Source organism: Notolepis coatsorum (genome assembly GCF_963971535.1).
Source record: "Notolepis coatsorum genome assembly, chromosome: 6".
Classification (NCBI taxonomy): Eukaryota; Metazoa; Chordata; class Actinopteri; order Aulopiformes; family Paralepididae; genus Notolepis; species Notolepis coatsorum.
In genome coordinates this window covers 135,783,621-135,805,875 of record NC_140170.1, presented here as the reverse complement: position 1 = coordinate 135,805,875, position 22,255 = coordinate 135,783,621, and the positions used below count along the sequence as shown (strand labels likewise).

Below are 22,255 nucleotides of genomic sequence, written 5' to 3'. Positions count from 1 at the left end.
TCTAGACGTGGGATAGATTGTTGCTTGCGTGGGGCTATTCTCGAGCGGGCGAGGACAAATGCTGTGTAGATCTCTCCCCCCTGGTCTTGGGCCCGCAAGTAGGCTACTGATCCGTATGCGACCTCTGAGGCGTCACTGAAGACGTGTAAGTCCATTTTACATGTCTCTGGCCTCACCGTGGGTGGGAAGTAGCTTCGGCGCATATTAACGCCTGGGAGTGAGTGGAGCTCCATCTCCCACTCTCTCCAGGTGGATGCAAGGTGTGCGGGAATGGGGTCGTCCCAGCCCTGGTCCTTGTCCCACAATGCTCGTACAATCATTTTTGCCCTGGTGGTGTACGGTAGAATACATCCTAGCGGGTCATATTGTCGGGCGAGTGTTGTGTACACACTCCGTCTGGTGGTCGGCGCCGCCGCCGGCCTTCCCTGCTCCGTAGTCAGGGGCTTGTGTCTGTAGTGAAGCGAATCTGTTTTGAATCGCCACACCAATCCCAGGGTCATCTCCTGGGCTTCTCCCGGGATTGTAGCCATCCAGGTCTCGCTGCTGGCTGCCTTGTCCTCGGAGGAGAGGCTGCGCAGTACTTGCGGATCGCTGCTGGCCCACTGCCTGAGATCAAAGCCGCCTTTGATCAATGAGGCGCGGAGTTTAATCAGGAGAGCCTCGGCTTCTTCCTGGGTTGAAAGGCTTTGTAGACAGTTGTCTACGTAGAAGCTGTTCTTTACGCTGTGTCGGACCTCTTCGTCCGCTGCTGGGTCCTCTGCTACATGTTTCTGTAGTGCAAATGTAGCACAGCAGGGGCTGCACGTCGTTCCGAAGGGGAGGACTTCCCATTGGTAGATGGCTGGGTGCTCATCTCCTGGCTTCTCTCTCCATAGGAACCGTAACAGGGGCTTGTCCGCCTCTACTAATCTCACCTGCAGGAACATTCCTTTAATGTCCCCGCTGATGGCCACCTTTTCCTGGCGGAAGCGGAGTAGAACGCCGAGTAGGGAGGGGCCGAGTGTGGGACCGGGCAGTAACTCTTTATTTAGATTTTGGGATCCGATCTGGTAGCTGCAGTTAAATACTATGCGGTCTTTACCGTTGTGATGGACCTTGTGGTGGGGCACGTACCACGATTCAGTGGTCTGGTCAGCCTCTTTAATGTCCATCTTTGTGACGTGTCCCGCTGTGATGAGCTTCTCAATCTCAGCGCGGTATACACTCTCTTGGGCGGGGTTCTTGGCTAAGCGCCGCTCCGTGTTCAGCAGGTATCGTTCTGTGGCGTCTGTCTTGGCGTGGAAAGTAGGCATTCCTTCTCGCCGCAGGAGTGGCGTGGCGTGTCTCAACACGCCGTTGACCGGGACTCTCTTGGTCCCTGTCTCGAGGAGGTGAATGGCGTAAATGTCATCTTTAGAGCGAATTTCTTTCTTTCCGTTCTTAAAGGGCATTTGTTCCAAGGTCCATAGCCGCTCTACGTGTTGCAGGAGTGCGGTTTCTCCCTCTGTGACTCGGGAGTGGAGACATCTAGTGGCTGTACTTCGGTTGAGAGATTTGGCGAGCGGGCCTTGGAGAGTCCATCCCAAACGGGTCTCGACTGCTGCAGGACAGCCTCGGGGTCCGGTATGAACCCGGTCTATCGGGACAATGAGGTCTGCATGGTCGGAGCCTATCAACAGGGTCGGCATAGCATTGTCTATGAGCGGGATCGGTAACTTGCGCAGATGTGCATATTTCTCCATCAGCTTGGCGACGGGGTATGTGTACCGCGACAGTCCTATTTCTTGGCTGGTGAAAGCGTCTGTAATCTGGTACCGTCGCTCAGGCTGGCCGCTTGCTGCGATAGAGAATGAGACATTCTCGCCCTTTATCGTCTTCAAATCTCGTCTTATTGTCCGAATTGTCATTTGGGTTTCGCTTCCCCGCAGCCCTAGCTGGGCCGCAGCGGAGGCGAGCAGCAGGGTCTTCTCTGACCCGTCATCGAGGACGGCGTAAGTGTCCAGGACTTTATTCTGGTAGCTTAGTGTCACACGCACTACTTTTAGGAGTACTCGGGCTCCACTGCTGCTGGCGGGATCGATGTACATGACGCTCGCTTTGCGGCTGGATGGTGCGGGTGAAGGGCGCCGTCTGTTACTGTCGTGAAGTATGTCCAGATGGGCTCCATCGCACTTGGTGCACCTTTTCTTTAAGCGGCATTCGGCTGCCATGTGTGAGCGCGCACAGCGAAAACAGCGCTTGTTGGACTTTATCCATTGACCTGCTTCCTCCGCGTTCAGCTTGGGGAAGGAGTCACATTGCGCTAGCCAGTGTTCTTTCTCACAGTAGGGGCACACTATCTTCCACTTCTCCGTTCTGGAGGGGGTACTGTGGCTCCTGCTGCTCGGTACTGACTCCGATTGGTGCATCACAGTCACCGATCTTCTTCCATCATTTAGTCGTCTGGTTCCTTCTCTGGAGCCAGGGGTGCTCCGTCCGAATGTATCTAGCCGTAGGCTGCTGACTTCTCTCGCCAGGAAGTCTGCTAGATCGAGGAGGTTCGGTTCGGGGCCATTCGGGTCTCTGTGGTCCCTCTGCCGCCTAAAGCGCTCCTGACGAGCGGGCGGCAGCTTCTCCAGAATCCTTTCCACATTTGAGTTGGCGTAAAGTTCATGCCTCCCCTTCTCTCTTTGCGCTCCCAACATCCCTACCAGGGACTGCACTCTGATGGACAGGTCGTCCAGTGCTCGATTGTCTATTGCTGGGGGTAAGCGGTCGATGTGTCGGATCTCCTGGATCACGTAATCCCATATGCGCCCATACCTCTGGTCCAATGCTACCAGCGCTGCTGTGTATGGGGTGGTGGAAGTCGCGTAGGCGAGCGCTATATTATGTGCGCGGGGCACCTTTAAGTGCTTCAGTAGGATGGCGTATTTGTGGCGTTCATCCAATACATCCACCAACATGGTCTCCAGACACATGCGGAGTTCTGTATACTGGGCCCGGTTCTCTTGGGTGAAGTCGGGTACCATAGGCGTGCCAATGTATGACGCTGACTGTGGATACATCGGCGAGCGTTGGGGGAGAGGCCTCCTAGGCGAGTCTCCTCCCGCTCCTTGGTATGGGCTGGTACCGGCAGTGTACCATGGCCCGCTTGTCCAGGTGCTGTTCCTCGGTGCGGGTCGTGCGTCGTGCTCACCCGTGTATAGAGTCGGGGGTCTGTAGCGCAGCTCCGCGGGAGTATAGCCTGGGCTGTACCGGACCTCCTGGTCCGGTAGAGTACTGTGCTGTCTTCGGGCGTGGTTCTCCTCCTCTTCCTCTTCGTCTTCAGTTAGGTCATCCAGTGCTTGTAGTCTCTGGTTTAGCCTCTCCACAGGATATGCTGCTCCTTCCCGGTTGCTAGGTCTCGCTTGGACCGGTGGGGGGAGGTGGTCTGTGGGGGGTATAGACCTCGTCTGTTGGTCAAGTTCAGGGTTGTTTACTCGGCTAGGGGATGCCGCCCTGGAGGTGTGTCTAGACGAGTTCCTGGAGCCTCTGGCGGAGGGAGAGGGTGTTGTCCGTCTGATCAGCTGTTCTATTAGTTGCGACTGCTGTCTGTCGCGCGCTGCGTCCCGTTGAGCACCGGCTCGTTCTCGGGCCACATTCTCTTCCATCTGAATGCGTCTTATTTCTAGACGTATCTGCTCGTGTTCGCTTCGCTGCTGGATCTGCAGTCGGTCGCGTTCAGCAGCGGCGTTCAGGCTGATGAGGAAGGCCTGCTGTAGGGTCCTCTCTGCCTCGCTGGGAGAAGGCGGTTGTATAGGGGAGCCTTCCCTCGGGGTACTCCTTGCGGAGCCTTGGAGCTCTATCTCCACGGTGCTCTCCCCGTCTTCTTCCGTGCCGAGTTCTCTCTCGGTAGCGTTGTATTCCTCCCGGGACTCATCGGGGACTACTTCTTCAGTACTGGCGGGGTGTGAAGTCATGTCTGGTTCCCACTGGTCCCCACCGTGAACTTGGTCAGTTACATTAGAGCCCGTAGGGGCCTCTATGGTCGGGGTAGTCTGGGCGTTGGGGTTAGACATACTTTTACTTTCTAGTTTTACCGCGTTTACTGTTAGTAGAAGACTAGGTTGTTGACTGACAGCGTAAGCCTCTAAGTACTGAGGGAGCCGTCGTTCGCGCTGCGGGCGTTGGTTAGGAGGATCGTTTCGTGGAGTGTTCATCATAGGCCATTTCAATATTAATAACACTATATTAATATTACACTAATTACCATCCGGCTCGAAGGACCAATTGTAACTGAGGGGTACAATTCCCTGACTGTATTACTAGATATGATACTTACTACCACTACCTTTGTACTTAATATTCGGCCACCCAGTACACGGCATAAATATATTATCATAAACACTCTCACGTAGATGAAACGGATCCAACACAAATGTACGAAGTCGAAGTATGCGTTTATTACTACACAGCAATGGTGTGTAGAGCAAGCACTTAATCACTTAATTACATTTATGAATTGAAATAGTATGCACTTTTATGGCAAAGAGTATTCGTCGGTATATCAATAGAGAACGTCCAATCTCTGATGGCGCAGGTGGTAAATATACGACCTGGAATAGTTAAGGAATAACAGCAATGATACTTTAATGATTATAAGACTGGATACACTAAGGGGGGGTTAATCCGGTCGCTTGTAAGCCGACAGGAGTAGGAAGGGGGGGGGGGTAGAATCCGGCTGCCTCGTCCGGCCAAGGGTATCCCAGGTAAACCCACTGTAGTGCCGTTCAATGCGCCGGCGATCCTTGGACCACAGATGAAAGCAGGTGGACTCTTTGTGGGCCGGCTCTCTCCGGTCCACGGGGGAGAGACGTGAAGCGACCTCGTCTTGCAGAGCGTCTCCTCACCTTGCGTCCTCTCCAGGGGGGGGGGGTTCCAACACACGGCAGTGTCGGGGGTCTTTATCCATGGAATAATCAAAGTATACAAAGCATAATCCGTGCCTGGGAAGGCGGGCTGTCGTCGGTAGAATAATCCGGTATACAGGTCCACTCGCTCGTCGGCTCTGGGGCTCCTCGGGTGCAGCTTCACATGGGGTCAACCACCCTGGGTAAGCAGCCAGTTCTCTGCCCGAAACGATGGGGTACTGACTACGGTAGTATTCTCACCGCACGAAGCACTATATATTAACAGACTATTATTAGCTTAATAGACTACGTCCAACTCGACGATATAGTGCCAAATATGACTATTCAAATATTAATATACACGATGTCTCAATACCGATGGTAGGCGAACTTGGCCTTACTCCCACACGTGGCGTCGCGGGGAGGCTTTACGTCTGTGACTCTATTGGAGGGTAAGAAACTGGACTGAAAAGAAAGTCATACTTTAGTAGCGCAGTATATATACGCACTATGAACAAATAGTCCCATTAGTGGTGCGGTAGCCAGATTCCTACGCGGAACTAGGACTTGTTCGTACATGTGGAGCGGTACGTTTGAACTGGGTCTGAGGGGTATGGCAGCCTGGCACCAAGGTCTCGACCAATAGTAGAATGGAGACTATTATGGGATGTTCAGTAGGCTAGAATGGATATTCAATGCATATTGTACAAGGAATATACAAGGGATATCAGGGAATATTAGAGAATATACAAATACAATTAAATATATATATATAAATAAATATATATATTCGGTTTAATCTGGCCCTTCACAACAGACATTATGAATCCGATCGCAGATTTTTGAAATATTGATATAAGGACGACGTACAGCGTCCCCCGGCAACTTTAGCATGGCCAGCAAAGACGTCTAAAGACGGCTCCCGGCAGTCAAAGTGTTAAGGGGATGCAGACCAGAGAAAGACGTTTGTCTTGTTTACATCAGGGTCCACCATTTTCAATTCATAGTGACATTTATGCAGGGATTAAAGCAAAAAAAATCTCCTGACTGAATTCAGGCCAAGTCATATTCTTATTTTAACCTCCACTGTATTTTCTTTTATAGCGTTAGCGTTTTAAGGGAGCCTACTTGTTTCAGTTTCGTCGATAATCCAATGTACAGTTACCCCCCCCTCCCACCCAACCATCTCCAATGTACAGTCCCCCCCCCCCTCCACCCAACCTACCCAACCTCCTCCAATGTACAGTTTCTTCATCAAATGTATATACTCTTTTTTAGACTCTTATTGTATCACAAACAGTACTGTATTTGTAAATCTGGTATGTCATAAATGTATCAGATGTAGCAGTATCGTCTATCTTTATGTCATGTATGTCATATATGTTATGATGAATTGAAAATGGGGGACCCTGATGTAAACAAGACGAAAGTCTTTCTCTAGTCTGCATCCCCTTAACAATTGTGTGTATTGAGCTGTACTGTATTGTACACATTCTGCAATCTGTTAATAACAATCAATCAATCAATCAATATTTAACAGATTGCAGAATGGGTACAATACAGTACAGCTCAATACACACAATTGTTAAGGGGATGCAGACCAGAGAAAGACGTTAGTCTTGTTTACATCAGGGTCCCCCATTTTCAATTCATAGTGACATACATGACATACTACAGGTATATAGTAATGTTACATTTGTGACATATACGATATGCAAATATACAGTACTGTTACCCATAGATCCTAACAGAGATTATACATATGATGGGGAGGAGACTGTACAGGGATCCAGACTAACTTTTTTCACCACCGTCCCAGAACCGTCCCGAAATACAGTTTTAACCGTCCCAAGGTGAATGTAAACCGTCCCAAAAAAAAATTATATATATAATCTATCAACGTCGATTTGATCATATGGAGACATATTTTGTGCTGATAATGGCACAGAGGGTGAGACCAACTGTGTACCATACCTTTAGATTATTGTAAGCACAAAGATAATAAGCAGCTATAACTAGAATGTGTCGATAACATACAGTTCCAATAGACTAACATTACACTTCTGTGATTTAAATGGGTCCTTACCTTAGACTCAGGGGTTGTATTGTTGGATGCAGTTCCCTGTTGGTAATTTTTTTTTATTATAAATATATATATTATATAATTATACTTGTAGTTGTATTATCTGCGAGACATCGCCACCACGCAACAAGTCAAAATGCTCGCTATCTGCAAACAGCTCCACTGTCTGTGTATACTCGAGTAGCCTCCAGCTGCAGCCAGGATTCTCCGGCGCTGCAGCTGGACCCTATTGGTCAAATCACATTCAACATTGCCATCTTCGCAGTGTTATGGAGCATGATAGCTAATTAGCCAATGTTCAGCTGCAAAAAAACGAATAATGTAAATTATGTTATAAGACATTGATATCAGGAGCTATCTGTAGCTACTGCTAGCCGGCTAGAAGACGTTAGACAATGCATCATGTATTAAATAAAGTGAACTATTTAGTAACGGAGGTCTCATGCTGGCCGATCGATCGGCACGGGGCATCCCTATCATTCTTAAACTGAAATGCGCATTTGTTGATATCAGTAGCTAGCCAGTTAGACAACGCCTCATGTATTAAACTAAAAATAGTTGACTGTGTAGTTAAGTAACGTTAGCTCGGTAGCTAACGTTAGCTCATGAGCGATAGCTAGTTAGCCAATGCTAGCCAGCACTTGCGGAAATGAATGCCAGTGATGATATCAGGAGCTATCTGTAGCTAGATAACATTAGACAACGCCTCATGTATTAAACAAAAGTGAATAGATGACTGGGCCATTTTGTTTAATGCTTGTTATGTTGAAAGAGGAGCTCTGCGGTGCTCATGCTCTCGACACTTGCCGTGGTTTGTTGACATGACGGGTCTGGGAGGGGGAGGAGGAGGGGCAAGCCGTGCAGCAGCAGTGTGGCTGTGAGAGATGACTGCTTGGCACGGCCGCGGTAAAAAAAAAAATCCCTTTTTCATGATATTTGACGCCTCCGATTGGCTCAGGTTAAAATCCGTCACAACTCCGAATCAAATGACGGAACTTCCAAATCAAATGGACGGATATCCGTCTCAAGACAGAACACTTTAATGCCTGCATTTATGACATACATGACATTTATGGCATAGGGACATACATGACATACAGGTATATAGTACTGTTACATTTGTGACATATACGATATGCAAATGTACAGTGCTGTTACCCATAGATCCTAACAGAGAATATATACATACGATGGGGAGGAGACTGTACATTAGGAGGGGGTGGGTGGGTGGTAGAGAAATATACATACGGTGGGGAGAGAATATATACATACAGTGGGGAGGAGTGTGTCTATTAGGAGGGGGTGGGGGGGTTTGGACATTTATCAGGGCTCTACGCTAACCTTTTTCCCAAGGAGCACAATGAAAAAATGTAGGAGCACACAAAGAAATTTAGGAGCACCCAAAAATATTTAGGAGCACAGTGAAAATATTTCAAGTAACAGAGTTTATAGGGGCGGCTAGGTGGTGCAGTGGGCAAGGCGCTCACCACCAATGCAGGAGACGCTGAGTTCGAGCCCAGCTCTCCACATTGCTATCAGCTTGGCTGGTCGTTCATACTAATACAATTGGCAGTATTAGGGGGTGGGAAGCTGATGGGTGGGGATCGGACGGTGTGGACAGCGACTCCTACAGGTCGGTTGGTGCGCCTGCACAGCAGAATCAGGAAGCGACGGGGGTGGCGTGTCCCTCCCACGCAGACCCCCGCCACTGAGAGATTGCGCTGTGCAGGTGAAAAGATGCGACGGCTGCTTCCTCGAGTACCGGAGGGGACACGTGATGTAAGGCTTCGTCCACATTGCAGCCGGCTTGTGGGAGGCATGGCCTAACACTAACAGCGTTCGAGACAGGGGAGGGTAGAATTGGACGATACGAAATTGGGATGGGAGAAAAAAATTGAAAATGGGAGAAAAAGTAGATAAAAAAAAAAGAAGATAGATACCAATTACCCGTGTTCAGTAGAAAGCTATCCGGCTGCAAGCTAGCCTAGCTTAGCATAAATGAATGGAAGCAGATATGGATCAGCTAGCCTAGCTGTTGGCCAAAAACACCTCTCCCCGAGTTTTAAACTAGGTTAGTGGTCCGTATCCGCTTCCATTTATGGTGCTAGCCAGATAGTTTTCTACTGAACGCAGAGAGGAAATTGGTATCCATCTTCTTGTCCGACTCTGGAGAAGACAGTAAGCGCATTTCCCATAATGTTGTTGTGTTCCTTTAACTCTCCATGCAGAGAAGAAAAAGCCACAAAAGGGAAGAAATCTCAGAAGGGCAGAGAGATCAACAAGGACAACCAGCAGTGGTGGCCGGCAGATAGAGGGTGCTGGGGTGCCGCGCCCCTGGTTGAGAGAGAAGGAGAAGAAGAAATTGTGTTTTTTGATTTTAGATTTTGAACCCCTAAAAATAAACTAAACATGTTTAAAATGAATAATAATTACTATTAAAATGCACAATAACGTTAATATAGCAAATATAAATCATTGTTTTGTGCGTGCTATTCTCCCCCCGCGTTTGTGATTGACTTCACTCATAGAAATCTACCTACCTCCAAACTTGGGCGCTTGACTTAACGCACACTGACAAGCGGCCAATGTAAATGGATCAAGCAAATACATTTTGCCTATCAAGGGTCATAAATATAATCTGTGGGGGCGCGGCTTTCTAGCGCTCAAACAAAGCAAGCCGTCACGCACTAGTGCGCCACTCTGTGTTGTCACTCGTCACCACCAGTCGTCAAACAGAAAATACTTGCCGTTTCAAGGAGTATTTTCATTTTCGATTTCTAGCTAGCTACCATGGATAATTCTGTTAAATCCCTCAAAGCAACACTATTTGAAAGAGGAACACTGCAAGAAAAACTGAGAGTTTGGACCTCATGAGCCTGAGATCAGCATTCAGAAACCAGCAACAGACAGAGGAAGGCAATATATTCGGTAGTTTTCAACACTGAAGAGAATCAAGACCTTCCTCAGGAACACAATGTCACAGGATCGTCTCAATGCACTGGCCATGCTCTCCATGGAGAAGAAACTGATCAAAGACATCCCTGACTTTAACAATAGTCATTGAGAAATGTGCATCTCTCAAAGAGAGAAGGGCAAAATGTATGTACAAATAGTAAAGCCACAAGGTGGCATGGCTTTGAGCCACTTCACTGAGTTTTTTGTTTTATGTGATGGCACTGGCTATTTCTAATGTAAGATTTTTGTAAGACAAATTGTGTTATGTTCTATTAGGTCTCACTGCTCAGCTTCTTCCCCCAGGCCATCAGAACATTGAACACTGATCTCTCCACAGGTCACTTTAAACACATAAGAAAAGGTCACTTTAAAGGAAGGCGAAAAGGGTCACTTTAAGGAAAAAAAAAACGTGTTGTGGTTCTTGTATAGTTAGTATAGCATAGGTACATAGAGTAAACTGTATATTGTATAGTAGTGTAGTGTACATAGGAGTAGGACCGAGTACCTTTTAATTCGTAAGCTTAACATTGTATTGCATTTTATCTCAGGACTTGTATCAGGTCTATTTTATTATCTTCTATTTTGTTCTAATTACTTTTGCACAATCGAATGTAAGACCATATTTAGGTATTATTTTTGATGGCACACTTTCTAATATAAGACCATATTTTTTTCTTACATTTATTTTCTACTAGGTATTACTGTGTTCATAATTGCTAATTGAAGCACCATATAATAAATGTTCTTTCACCATAAGTTTCAAGTTTGTTTATTATTTGTCACAACAAAATACAGAATACTTTATGATGAAATGCTCGTTTCTGTATGAGCCCCTGAGATTGTGCTACATACAGTAAAAATAAAGTAAGTAAAAAAAGTAATTAAGTAGTAAGTAAAGGAATGTTCAGTCAATATACATACATACGGGGCGGCTAAGTGGCGCAGTGGGCAAGGCGCTCACCACCAATGCAGGAGACGCTGAGTTCGAGCCCAGCTCTCCACATTGCTATCAGCTTGGCTGGTCGTTCATACTAATACAATTGGCAGTATTAGGGGGTGGGAAGCTGATGGGTGGGGATCGGACGGTGTGGACAGCGACTCCTACAGGTCGGTTGGTGCGCCTGCACAGCAGAATCAGGAAGCGACGGGGGTGGCGTGTCCCTCCCACGCAGACCCCCGCCACTGAGAGATTGCGCTGTGCAGGTGAAAAGATGCGACGGCTGCTTCCTCGAGTACCGGAGGGGACACGTGATGTAAGGCTTCGTCCACATTGCAGCCGGCTTGTGGGAGGCATGGCCTAACAGCGTTCGAGACAGGGGAGGGTAGAATTGGACGATACGAAATTGGGATGGGAGAAAAAAATTGAAAATGGGAGAAAAAGTAGATAAAAAAAAAGAAGATAGATACCAATTACCCGTGTTCAGTAGAAAGCTATCCGGCTGCAAGCTAGCCTAGCTTAGCATAAATGAATGGAAGCAGATATGGATCAGCTAGCCTAGCTGTTGGCCAAAAACACCTCTCCCCGAGTTTTAAACTAGGTTAGTGGTCCGTATCCGCTTCCATTTATGGTGCTAGCCAGATAGTTTTCTACTGAACGCAGAGAGGAAATTGGTATCCATCTTCTTGTCCGACTCTGGAGAAGACAGTAAGCGCATTTCCCATAATGTTGTTGTGTTCCTTTAACTCTCCATGCAGAGAAGAAAAAGCCACAAAAGGGAAGAAATCTCAGAAGGGCAGAGAGATCAACAAGGACAACCAGCAGTGGTGGCCGGCAGATAGAGGGTGCTGGGGTGCCGCGCCCCTGGTTGAGAGAGAAGGAGAAGAAGAAATTGTGTTTTTTGATTTTAGATTTTGAACCCCTAAAAATAAACTAAACATGTTTAAAATGAATAATAATTACTATTAAAATGCACAATAACGTTAAGTAACAGAGTTTATAGGGGTGGCTAGGTGGTGCAGTGGGCAAGGCGCTCACCACCAATGCAGGAGACGCTGAGTTCGAGCCCAGCTCTCCACATTGCTATCAGCTTGGCTGGTCGTTCATACTAATACAATTGGCAGTATTAGGGGGTGGGAAGCTGATGGGTGGGGATCGGACGGTGTGGACAGCGACTCCTACAGGTCGGTTGGTGCGCCTGCACAGCAGAATCAGGAAGCGACGGGGGTGGCGTGTCCCTCCCACGCAGACCCCCGCCACTGAGAGATTGCGCTGTGCAGGTGAAAAGATGCGACGGCTGCTTCCTCGAGTACCGGAGGGGACACGTGATGTAAGGCTTCGTCCACATTGCAGCCGGCTTGTGGGAGGCATGGCCTAACAGCGTTCGAGACAGGGGAGGGTAGAATTGGACGATACGAAATTGGGATGGGAGAAAAAAATTGAAAATGGGAGAAAAAGTAGATAAAAAAAAAGAAGATAGATACCAATTACCCGTGTTCAGTAGAAAGCTATTACTGTGTTCATAATTGCTAATTGAAGCACCATATAATAAATGTTCTTTCACCATAAGTTTCAAGTTTGTTTATTATTTGTCACAACAAAATACAGAATACTTTATGATGAAATGCTCGTTTCTGTATGAGCCCCTGAGATTGTGCTACATACAGTAAAAATAAAGTAAGTAAAAAAAGTAATTAAGCAGTAAGTAAAGGAATGTTCAGTCAATATACATACATACGGGGCGGCTAAGTGGCGCAGTGGGCAAGGCGCTCGCCACTAACGCAGGAGATGCTGGGTTCGAGCCCAGCTCTCGGCGTTGCTACCGGCTTGGCTGGTCGTTCATACTAACACAATTGGCAGTGCTAGGGGTGGGAAAGCTGGTGGGTGGGGATTGGACGTTGTGGACAGCGACTCCTACAGGTCGGTTGGTGCGCCTGTACAGCAGAATCAGGAAGTAACAGGGGCAGCGTGAGCCTCCCACGCGTTACTCCTCACCACAGAGATTGCGCTGTACAGGTGAAAAGATGCGACAGCTGCCTCCTCGTGTACCGGAGGGGACACGTGATGCAAGGCTTGGTCCTCACTGCAGCCGACCAGTGGGAGGCATAGTCTAGCAAAGTTCGAGACAGGGGAGGGGTGAATTGAAGGGAGAATTGGCGAGGCAAAATTGGGATGGGAGAAAAATAGAAAAATAAGGAGAAAAAGTGGATCAAAATAAATATATACATGTATATAAAAATATACATACATAGTAGAATGAGTTACCTTCTTTGCAGGGCTATAACTTTTTTAATTTTATTGCTATATTGACATTACTATGGCCCATTCAACATCGATTATCTATCGTTCCGGATGTGGGAACGTTATATTTTTTTCATTCATACATTGTTGTGTTAATACCAGTGCATGTGAGCGGATCGGAGCGTGAGCGGCGCGGGGAGCGGAGCGGCCGGTTTTGACGTGAGCGAGGAGTGGGTTTTAAAATGAGTCGGCGCGACGTCCGGAGCGAGAGTTCTCCTCCGCTCCAATCCACTCCAGGCCGCTCACAGTGGTTTAACACTGATGTAATATATACATGCAGTACAATGCCAAAGCAACAGATGGCGATGTACAAACATGAAGGCCATTTTCAACCAATGAGAAGGGTGAACCTGTGATAGGCTGTTCGTTCAGGCTTTGTCACTGTAGAGACGCCCACACTCACTCCAGTTAGAAAAAGTATATCGACGCCATTGTTGTTGACGTTAGCTTACATGCTAACGTTAATGGCAGCGACCATAGCATTGTGGCTCGGCTAGCCTATCATCGCTTAATAGAGATAGTGAATGGATAAACAACGTTATTTAACATTGCAGAATGGCTACAATTACAATGCGGCTCAATACAAACAATTGTTAAGGGGCCCAGGGGGTGTAGACTGTTGTAGTTTGAGCTCATTTACACCATGCTCCAAAAAAAGAAGAAAAAAAACTGCCGAGCGATCTGGCGCGGGGAGCGGGGAGCGCTCGATTCAAGGTGAGCGGGGAGCGAGCGGAGAGCGACTTGGGGGCGGGGTCAACATGAGTGATTAGCGGAGCGGACCAAGCTTTAAAGAGCGAAGAGCGGATTTCTCGGCCGCGCCGATCCGCTCACGTGGACTGGTTAATACCTTCGAGAATAGGTATGTTTTTAAGCTTTTCTGCTGTAATTCCAAAAACGCTAGTTATAGGCCCCGACGCATAATGATAGATTATCGATTGGCATTTCTTTCCTATACACGCTATATTAAAAAATTCAAATGTATATGATCGGTATACATTATGCTTCATCATGCGTGAAGGAAAGGGGGGGAGGGGGGGGGGGGGGGGTCGTTTATAATTCCTTGATCGTCAGTAACGGCTTTATTTAGTATGGGTTGATATATTGATCAGACTGATTGCAAACAAGGAAATGGACAATCGGGCTGAAAATAACATTAGTGTCCTCTTACCGTTCGCCGATGAGACTGGAGGAAAAAGATCCCAATTATTTGACGCCGATCTCCTAGATCCATTTCCGGTTTGTATGGCGCAATAAATGCCGAAATCATATCGATTATTGCGTTTCGAAAAGCGATCCCATGCACTCGAGTGTTTGTCTGGAGTCCTGTAACAAGATATGACTGCCGGAGGGATTTCCTCGATGCACCGACCGCCACTTCCGGTTTGACGTGAGTGTAACTCGCCCGACCATCCACCAGGTGGCGGTATTGAGGCATTGCAATCTCAGACAGGGTGCCGCTGCAGTCCGGAGGGAGGCTGGATGAATTATGAATGCCATGGCAAAAAAAATTTATATTGATCCAAAAAACGATTTACGCCGTTGTTGCTGTTCAACGCATGGCGGGCAATAACGACTTACGCCGGACAAAGTGTTAACACATTCCCGCCCAACAACGTATATATCCGTGTTTCGAATCCACCGGTTGAGGACCACCCACGGATATGTCCGTGGCAAGGTTGTTTTGGCTTTTATTCCATTTTAATAACCTATTCAAGGTCGCTGAGTGGCACTGCAGATGTACCCTACTCTTTGAATTAGAAAAAGTGCATTACCGGCCAGATCCTCTTAGGGACGCTGTATCGATAATGCAGTGTTCCCTGTGGCAGAAGTTGTCTTTTTTTTTCTTCTGGATTTCCAATGTAGTTTTCTACTCACCTGAAGTGATCCCTATAGCCTGTTGCACGGAATACCTTTTGGATCGCGGATTTCAGTGTGCAGTAAGGGAATATATCATCAGCCAATGGACATATCGATCTACCAGATGGCGATCGATAACTGGGAAATGGTCTGGGGGATCCAACCGGCTCATGGTAAGATCTTTTTCACGTAAATTACATGCTGATCAGGGCTTGTTATGATACTCAACCAGCCGATCAGCGTATGTGGCTACTGAGACGAACACGGTTATTGGTAATCAATAATAAGAAACGACGTCCCCCCCCCCCTTTCATGCATTCATGCTTGAGGATTGTACCGATCATATGCAGTTTGAGTTTTAACTGTAGCTTCTGTATAACCGAAATGCCATTGGATATAACGTTAGTAGCTATTAGCCCTTTATCCAGCCTTCCAGGAAATATACTAGACCAAATCCCGTATAACGCTTATATTCAAGACGCTATAAAATGAGAACGTATTGATGAAAAAATTATTTCTTTAAGCCATTTTGAAGGGACGGTTTATGGTCTCAATTGACAATGAGAATGGACAGATAGCAATACTATCAAGTATAGATTTAGCTCTACAAACAGCCCCACGGACTGTGCAAGTCTGTTTACATATGCTGGCCGTCTACAGTGATTTTAGACGCATCCAAATGGCCATCAATGTGTTAACACTTTGAGGACCGGCCGGCACCGTCTAATATGTGTCTGGAGGACAAAGCTTTGTAAACAAACCGATGTCCTTTTGGAGAGCTATATCTATACTTTATAGTATTGCTATCTGTCCATTCTCATTGTCACTTGAGTGCATAAACCGTGCCTTCATAATGGCTTAAAGAAAAAAAAATCCATCGGTTGGTTGTCATTTTATAGCGCTGTGAATATAAGGTTTATCGCACTTTTCGTCTCATATTTTCTGGGAAGCTAGATATGAGGCTAAAGGCTACTAACGTTATATCGAACGGCATTTCTGTTGTATATATTCGAATGAAATAAAACAAAATGCTTATCATCCGGACTATTCCAGAGCATCTATGGATGAAATGGGGGCGGCGGGGGACGCCGATTAGTATTATTGATTAGCAATAGAGTGTCCGTGCAAGTAGCCACATTCACTGATCGATTGCTTGCGTTTTACAACAAGCTCCAATCCGGCTATAATTTAGGTTAATAATGTCTTACCGTCAGCCCATGTGATAGCCGGCAGCATTTCGCCCTTATCGATCGGCATCTGGTAGATCTATATGTCCATTGGCCGATCATAAATCCCATTATTCCAGGCTGAAATCTGCAAATCGAAACGTGAACAGCGGTGCGGGCCCTTCGTTTGGGATCAGGCTAATATGAAACGCCCATAGACAGTAAAATAAATGTTTTCCCCATTCGCCCTCAATGATACTGCAGTGGAGCGATGGCGCCCCTAAGAGGATCTGGCCGGTATTGCATGTTGCCGAAATCACAGATACGGGTAGATCTGCAGAGTCGATGGGGGATGTTGATACGGTGATTAATATGGAATAAAACAATAACAACTTGCCACGAGTTAACTCGTGGCTCTGGTCCTCAACGCATGGCACCGAAACCCGAGTTAACTCGTGGTTGGGCGGCAAAGTGTTAAGAGCATATACATCCCACACCAGTGCAGTGCGACAGTGTGTTCTCTGTCGTTTACATGGAGAAATGGCGCCACCGTCTGGGAAAATGCAGTATTGCACAACAGATATGATAAATAAATTAAAAACGCTAACCCCCCCCTCCCAGTCCACGTGTCACCAGCCACCACTCAGGGTTCGAAATTAACAGGGGCTTGGGGCATTAATGCCCTTGAAAATGGACAAAATGCCCTCGAAAATCAGTTAAGGGGGGCACAAAATGCCCCCGACAGTTTACTAATTATATATATTTATCCGGTAATTACCGTTTTATCCTGTGAAAATAATTCCCTCGCGACTATGTGGTTTGCTGATGAGAATGGCGGGCGGGAGCTTGGTGCCACTGCTGGATTAGCGAGATGAGAAGCATGCAACTGCAGAGCCGCAGAGCTCACAGTTGTGCCCGCACTACTGCACAACAGTGCAACTGTGCAATACTCCAAATCAGCCATTGGGTGGGTGGCGCTGCTGAGCGGTCCCCAGACCGGACCTGACGAAGGCCGGGAGGTTGCGACCCCCTCTGCGTGCCCCCCTGTCTCCGGAGGTCTCGTAGTGGTGACCGGAGTGCCGGATGTCCCGCGATGATGTCGGGGAGTTCGCGACCCTCTCTGCGCCGCCCCTATCTCCCTGTCTCCGGCTGTCGCTGAGCAACGACCGGAGTGTTAAATGTCCCTTGACTAAGATGGGGAGGACGTGACCCTCTTTGCGCCGCCCCTGTGCCTCAAATAGATTCGCTATCAGCTCTATCTTTAATCTTTCAAAATGTTCAGTTGCTATCGCTATTAGCTCTATCTTTAATTTTTCAAAATGTACAGTTGCTATTGCATGCACTCATCTGTGTTCCACTACACACATGAGTGCATGCTTACCAACTGTCCGTCTGCAACACTACTATCACCAACATCTAAGAAGGGAGATCCCCCCTTGAATGGCCCTTCTAAGGTTTCTCTCCTCCACACTGCCTGTGGAGCTTTTTTCCCTATTGTTAGGTTTTAGTGAGTTTTTCCTTACCTTCGCGTGGGGTATGTCTGGGAGTGCTTGCATTCTTTCATTTATTTTGCATTCATCTAAAAATGTTTGGACCTTATGGTGTTCTTGTTCTGTTCTTGACTTGTTATGTTTTCTTCTTGACTTGTTTAAAGAAGATCTGTACGGCCCATGGGGACATTAACGTGTGTTGTCGGGCCCTATAAATAAATTTGATTTGATTTGATTTGATTTGAGAGCGCCGCTGGCCCTGCAGTTGCATACTATTGGGATGAGTTTATCGCTTCGTTGGGAGGCGGAGGTTGTCGTTGGTTTCAGCGATCACGCAACGTTGAACCCCACGATAATGTTGCCGTCTCTCTCTGCCAAATTTCTCAGTTCTTCGCTTGATATAATTAATACAAATGTCCAATATAACGGAATTCTTTAGCTCATAAAAATGTGATTATAACAGACTGCTGTTAATGTCGGGCCGGAATTTCTCACATTTGAGATTGAAATCTTCCAGGACACGGAGACCGGCCCCAGTATTTTCTAACGGAAACCCTGATGGAGACATTAACATTACGTTTTGTTTCATTTATGTGAATAGTTTATTTACAAGTGAACCAAACTTCTCCTCCATTGCAAACACCGCAACGCTCCCAGCTGTGACACACAATTTCACCCCTGTGCGCACACTCAGCTATGCGTTCTCGGCTTCCCTCATGTTAAGGGGGGCCGGGGGGGACAAAAAGCCCCAGACAGTTTACTAATGATTGATATATATATATATGGAGACATTATTAATGTCATTAACATTACGTTATCAAACATAGTATAAAAATTAATATTACTATTTATTTAACTGACGAGTGAAAGACGTGATTTATTAAATCGGTTTTGATCAGACGCCGATGTCAACGTCACTCTCCCCACCCTCTCACATTAGCAGGTGAGCAGCTCACCAGCATTTGATGGCATTTTGAAGACAGACAAGATGGAGCGTTTTTTATCAAACTATAAAAACACGAAGGAAAAAGAGTGAGAAGCAGATTCCCCAGGTCCTCAAATAAAAAAATATAAAGCGGAGTACGATGGAGTCGTGGGGATTAGACTGGGTAGGGGTTGAGGAGGATGCTACCGGTCAACATATAATTTATTGCAAAGCTTGTCCTGAGACTCCGGCTGCAAACACGGCTAGTGTTCGAGGAGCTTGTGTGGATCTTTTTGTCCGCGGGACGAAGACTGTCAAAACATTTGGATGTAAGGATGTTTAATAACCGTTTATCATAAAAATTCAGTGCCCCCGAAATACAAAAAAAAGCCCCCGAAAATCAATTAAGGGGGGCAAAAAAAGCCCTTGAAAAGAAATGTTAATTTCTAACCCTGCCACCACTGATGGCCAGGCATGCAATAGGTGTTGAAAGTAGGCAACTGGCTGATGAAACAACAAAACAAAAGAAAGAAAGAAAAAAGTAAAATAAATAGTTACCAGGGCAAGGCCTTTCCAGGAAGTTCAGCTATTGGGAATACAAAGGGTGTGTAAGGGGGAGAAAACACGAGTCACTCACATGCCCTTTTCATGTCTTCTCTTCTGGATGTGACGTATATTATTGACAGTGCGATTTACTGCCATGTCATTGTTGTCGCCGGCCATGTAGAATGAATTCTGAAATTCGATGGCCCCCTGAAAACGGAAACCATGACAGAATGGGTAATGATTATTGATTCTTGCAATGCATCTCAAATAAGGATTTGATCCCATTCGATACATTGTGAATTTAATTATTTTCACACTAGTTCACTGCATAAACCCACTATGTATTATTGTTATGTTGTTAAAAAAAACTGCCAGTAGAATTTACTTCAGTTAATAACTATTAGAGGGTTTAAATTAACACATAATGCCAGGAATTCCTTTTATACAAAATATTAAAATAATACAATCAAAACCCAGAAAACAGGAATAAAAAACATGTTATTGAATGTTGTGCATCGATGCAGAATCACAATTATTACATTAAATAATTTCCCCACCCCTGATGTGGCCATGTATGGATATTTCTTTCTTTGTCTTACCTCCAGTGGTATCGCTCCAGTCCCACACATTGGATCAAGTATTACATCCGACACCTCTGGTTTACACAGCCTGCGTTGACAGAAAGAGATGCACACCATTTACCAAAAGTTATCATCTTATTATTATCTATCATGTTCAAAGATGGAATTTTAACTTGTCCATTCAGCGTTTAGGGTTCACGTCAGGTCTGCGTGTCTTTATGCTAATCACTACCACTTCCTTCCTTTCCCTCCCTCACAACCACTTGTCTCCCACCAGGAAGTAACTTGGGGGAGACAGGAGAAGAGACAAGAGAAGAGAGGGTGGGAAAATCTGGACAGTTTCAGTGACTTAGAATCATAAATGAGACGTCAACTGATGATGACCTCATACCAATAGATGTCCTCTAAAAGCAGCTTTTAAGTCAATAGCGTACTGATGATGACCCCATTTATTTTTATTTTTCATTTTTTGTGTGTTTAGTGTTTCCAAAATGCAACCTCAACATTATAGAGTATCACTCTCACAAAAAGGTTATGGTACACTAAATTACCGCTGACCATTTATAAATGTATAACTCTTGATTGATATGCACTGTCCCTGATCAAATAAACTGAGTAAACAAAAAAACAAAACCATTAATGTTGAAATTCAAAGCCTAGGTTTAACCTATATCAAACCCCTTGCTTTACAGAGTGTTTAGCCTGGATGTGGTGTAGTGCCGCTGCCTAGTGACCTGAGCATGCCGTAACACAAGGTGGAGCGCAGAGTAGTGGGCCCAAAGTGACTGATGTTCCTCCTGTGGAGACTCTCCTCTGTCAGGGCAACACCAATCACAACCTCGACACCATGGATGTTGAGAAGGACCTGCAGGGGAAACATAGAAGACAGGGATAGATTATATAACCTATGGGAAAGGTCTACAGTACCATACATTGGAGAGTTGATGTACGTGGGATTGCATGCAAGCAGTGTTGCTTTCCACTGTAAACAGAGAGACATCATGATGTGGCCTATCGATTCCCCCAAAGCTTAAGGCCTCTTCTTAGTCTCAGTTTCCTAATAGTAGGACTGGTCTATCAATTCCCATAGATCTCTCTCTCATACAATTTGTCTCCACTAGCCAGGGTTTAGCCATGCTGTGGCCTGTCTGGCACACAGCGAGTGTCTCCATTGTCTTTAGAACCTGGCCAAACCTGGCTGGACCCACGGCAGAGACAGACACCTTTCTCAACCTGGCCAAAGCAGGCTGGAAGTGTTGTAACATCATGGTTTAACTTGTGCACCACAGTTGGTGGTGTGAATTCTGAAAGGTTGCCTAGCAACCAGAGAGTTTACAAGAAACGCAATGGAGAAACCAATGATTGCCTCAATAATACAAAACAATACACAGCGCGGAGATGGCCAGGAGAGGAGATGGAGGCTGATAACGATCGACGACCAGGCTGGGACACTGATATCTTTCAAAATACCCATGTACAATACTTCCCAAAGGTCAGTGAATACCACGACCACTAGGGATGGGTACCTTTCACATTTGAACCGATACCGGTACCTGTGAATCGATACCGGTACCCAACGGTACCTTTTTTCTGTACTTTAGTCTAAAAAGTTTTTATCTACCTACCTCAGTTGTAAAAAAAAAATCAAAACTTAATATTTAATAAATTAATAATGTATTATTATTACTTTATTATTATTTACATCTTACTGATGTAAAGTATTTTACAACTGATTAAACAAACAAACAATCTAGCAGCAATGAACTACGCTGCTGCTGATTGAGTATTCTAGCAGTTCTTTTTGCTCCACCCCCGCTTGGAGAAGACTCTGCGGTGTGTGTGTGGCTTGTTTACCGACGTCACATCCTCTACTCTTCTGTCCCGAGTTGTGCCGGGGAGCTAACGTTATGTCAGACGGTTAGCTTAGCTAACGTCAACTTAAGAACGTTAAACGGGTTACAAATATGTGAAACTATGGAAGGAGTAAGCCGACCGCTAAAAATAAAACCCACGTCAGCGAGAGCACATAGCAAAAGAACGTTTCGAGAGGAGTGGAAGTTTGGAGATAGTAGTGTTTCAAGAGACTGGCTACAGTAATATGATGCTGGGCTGTAGTGATCAGTTGTTCCGTGTGGCGCAAATATGTAAAAAAGAAAAACAGAAACAACCCGTTTGTCATCTGTAGTAAATAAATGAAGCTGGAATCCATTCATGACCATGAACAGAGCCAGTGTCCCATTGTGTCCCGGATTCAATCTCCTCTCCTCTAAAGATGCTCCGTGGCTAGGCTAACAGCCATGTCAGACAGAGCAGATGTGGAAACTGAGCTACACTTTCTAACAACCTGCCCACTACCAAGATAGATATCAGAGACATATACTCCCCAGTCCCCATGAATTGCAAACACCAAAGAGAGTTTGAAAACATGTATTGTGCCTTAACGTGCGGTTTCGTTTTTGCGGTCGACAAAACGTGCCGTCATCTGACTTTTTTTTTGTGCACATTGTACCGAAAGTTGGCACCGGCGGATCTCACGTGAATCGATACTCGGTAGTACCGACGTG

At 46.1% G+C, this 22,255-nt stretch overlaps 1 protein-coding gene across 1 annotated transcript in view; it reads right to left on the bottom strand.

The window, feature by feature from the left end:
- Positions 1-22,255, bottom strand: part of thumpd3 (THUMP domain containing 3) — a 59,775-nt gene that overhangs the window by 15,722 nt on the left and 21,798 nt on the right. Inside the window, exons 5-7 of the mRNA XM_084317793.1 lie at positions 20,426-20,556; positions 19,710-19,779; positions 19,202-19,317 (exon numbers count right to left, since the gene is read on the bottom strand). Of these exons, the coding sequence (XP_084173919.1) occupies positions 19,202-19,317; positions 19,710-19,779; positions 20,426-20,556 (317 nt within the window). The remainder of the gene's footprint in view (positions 1-19,201; positions 19,318-19,709; positions 19,780-20,425; positions 20,557-22,255) is intronic.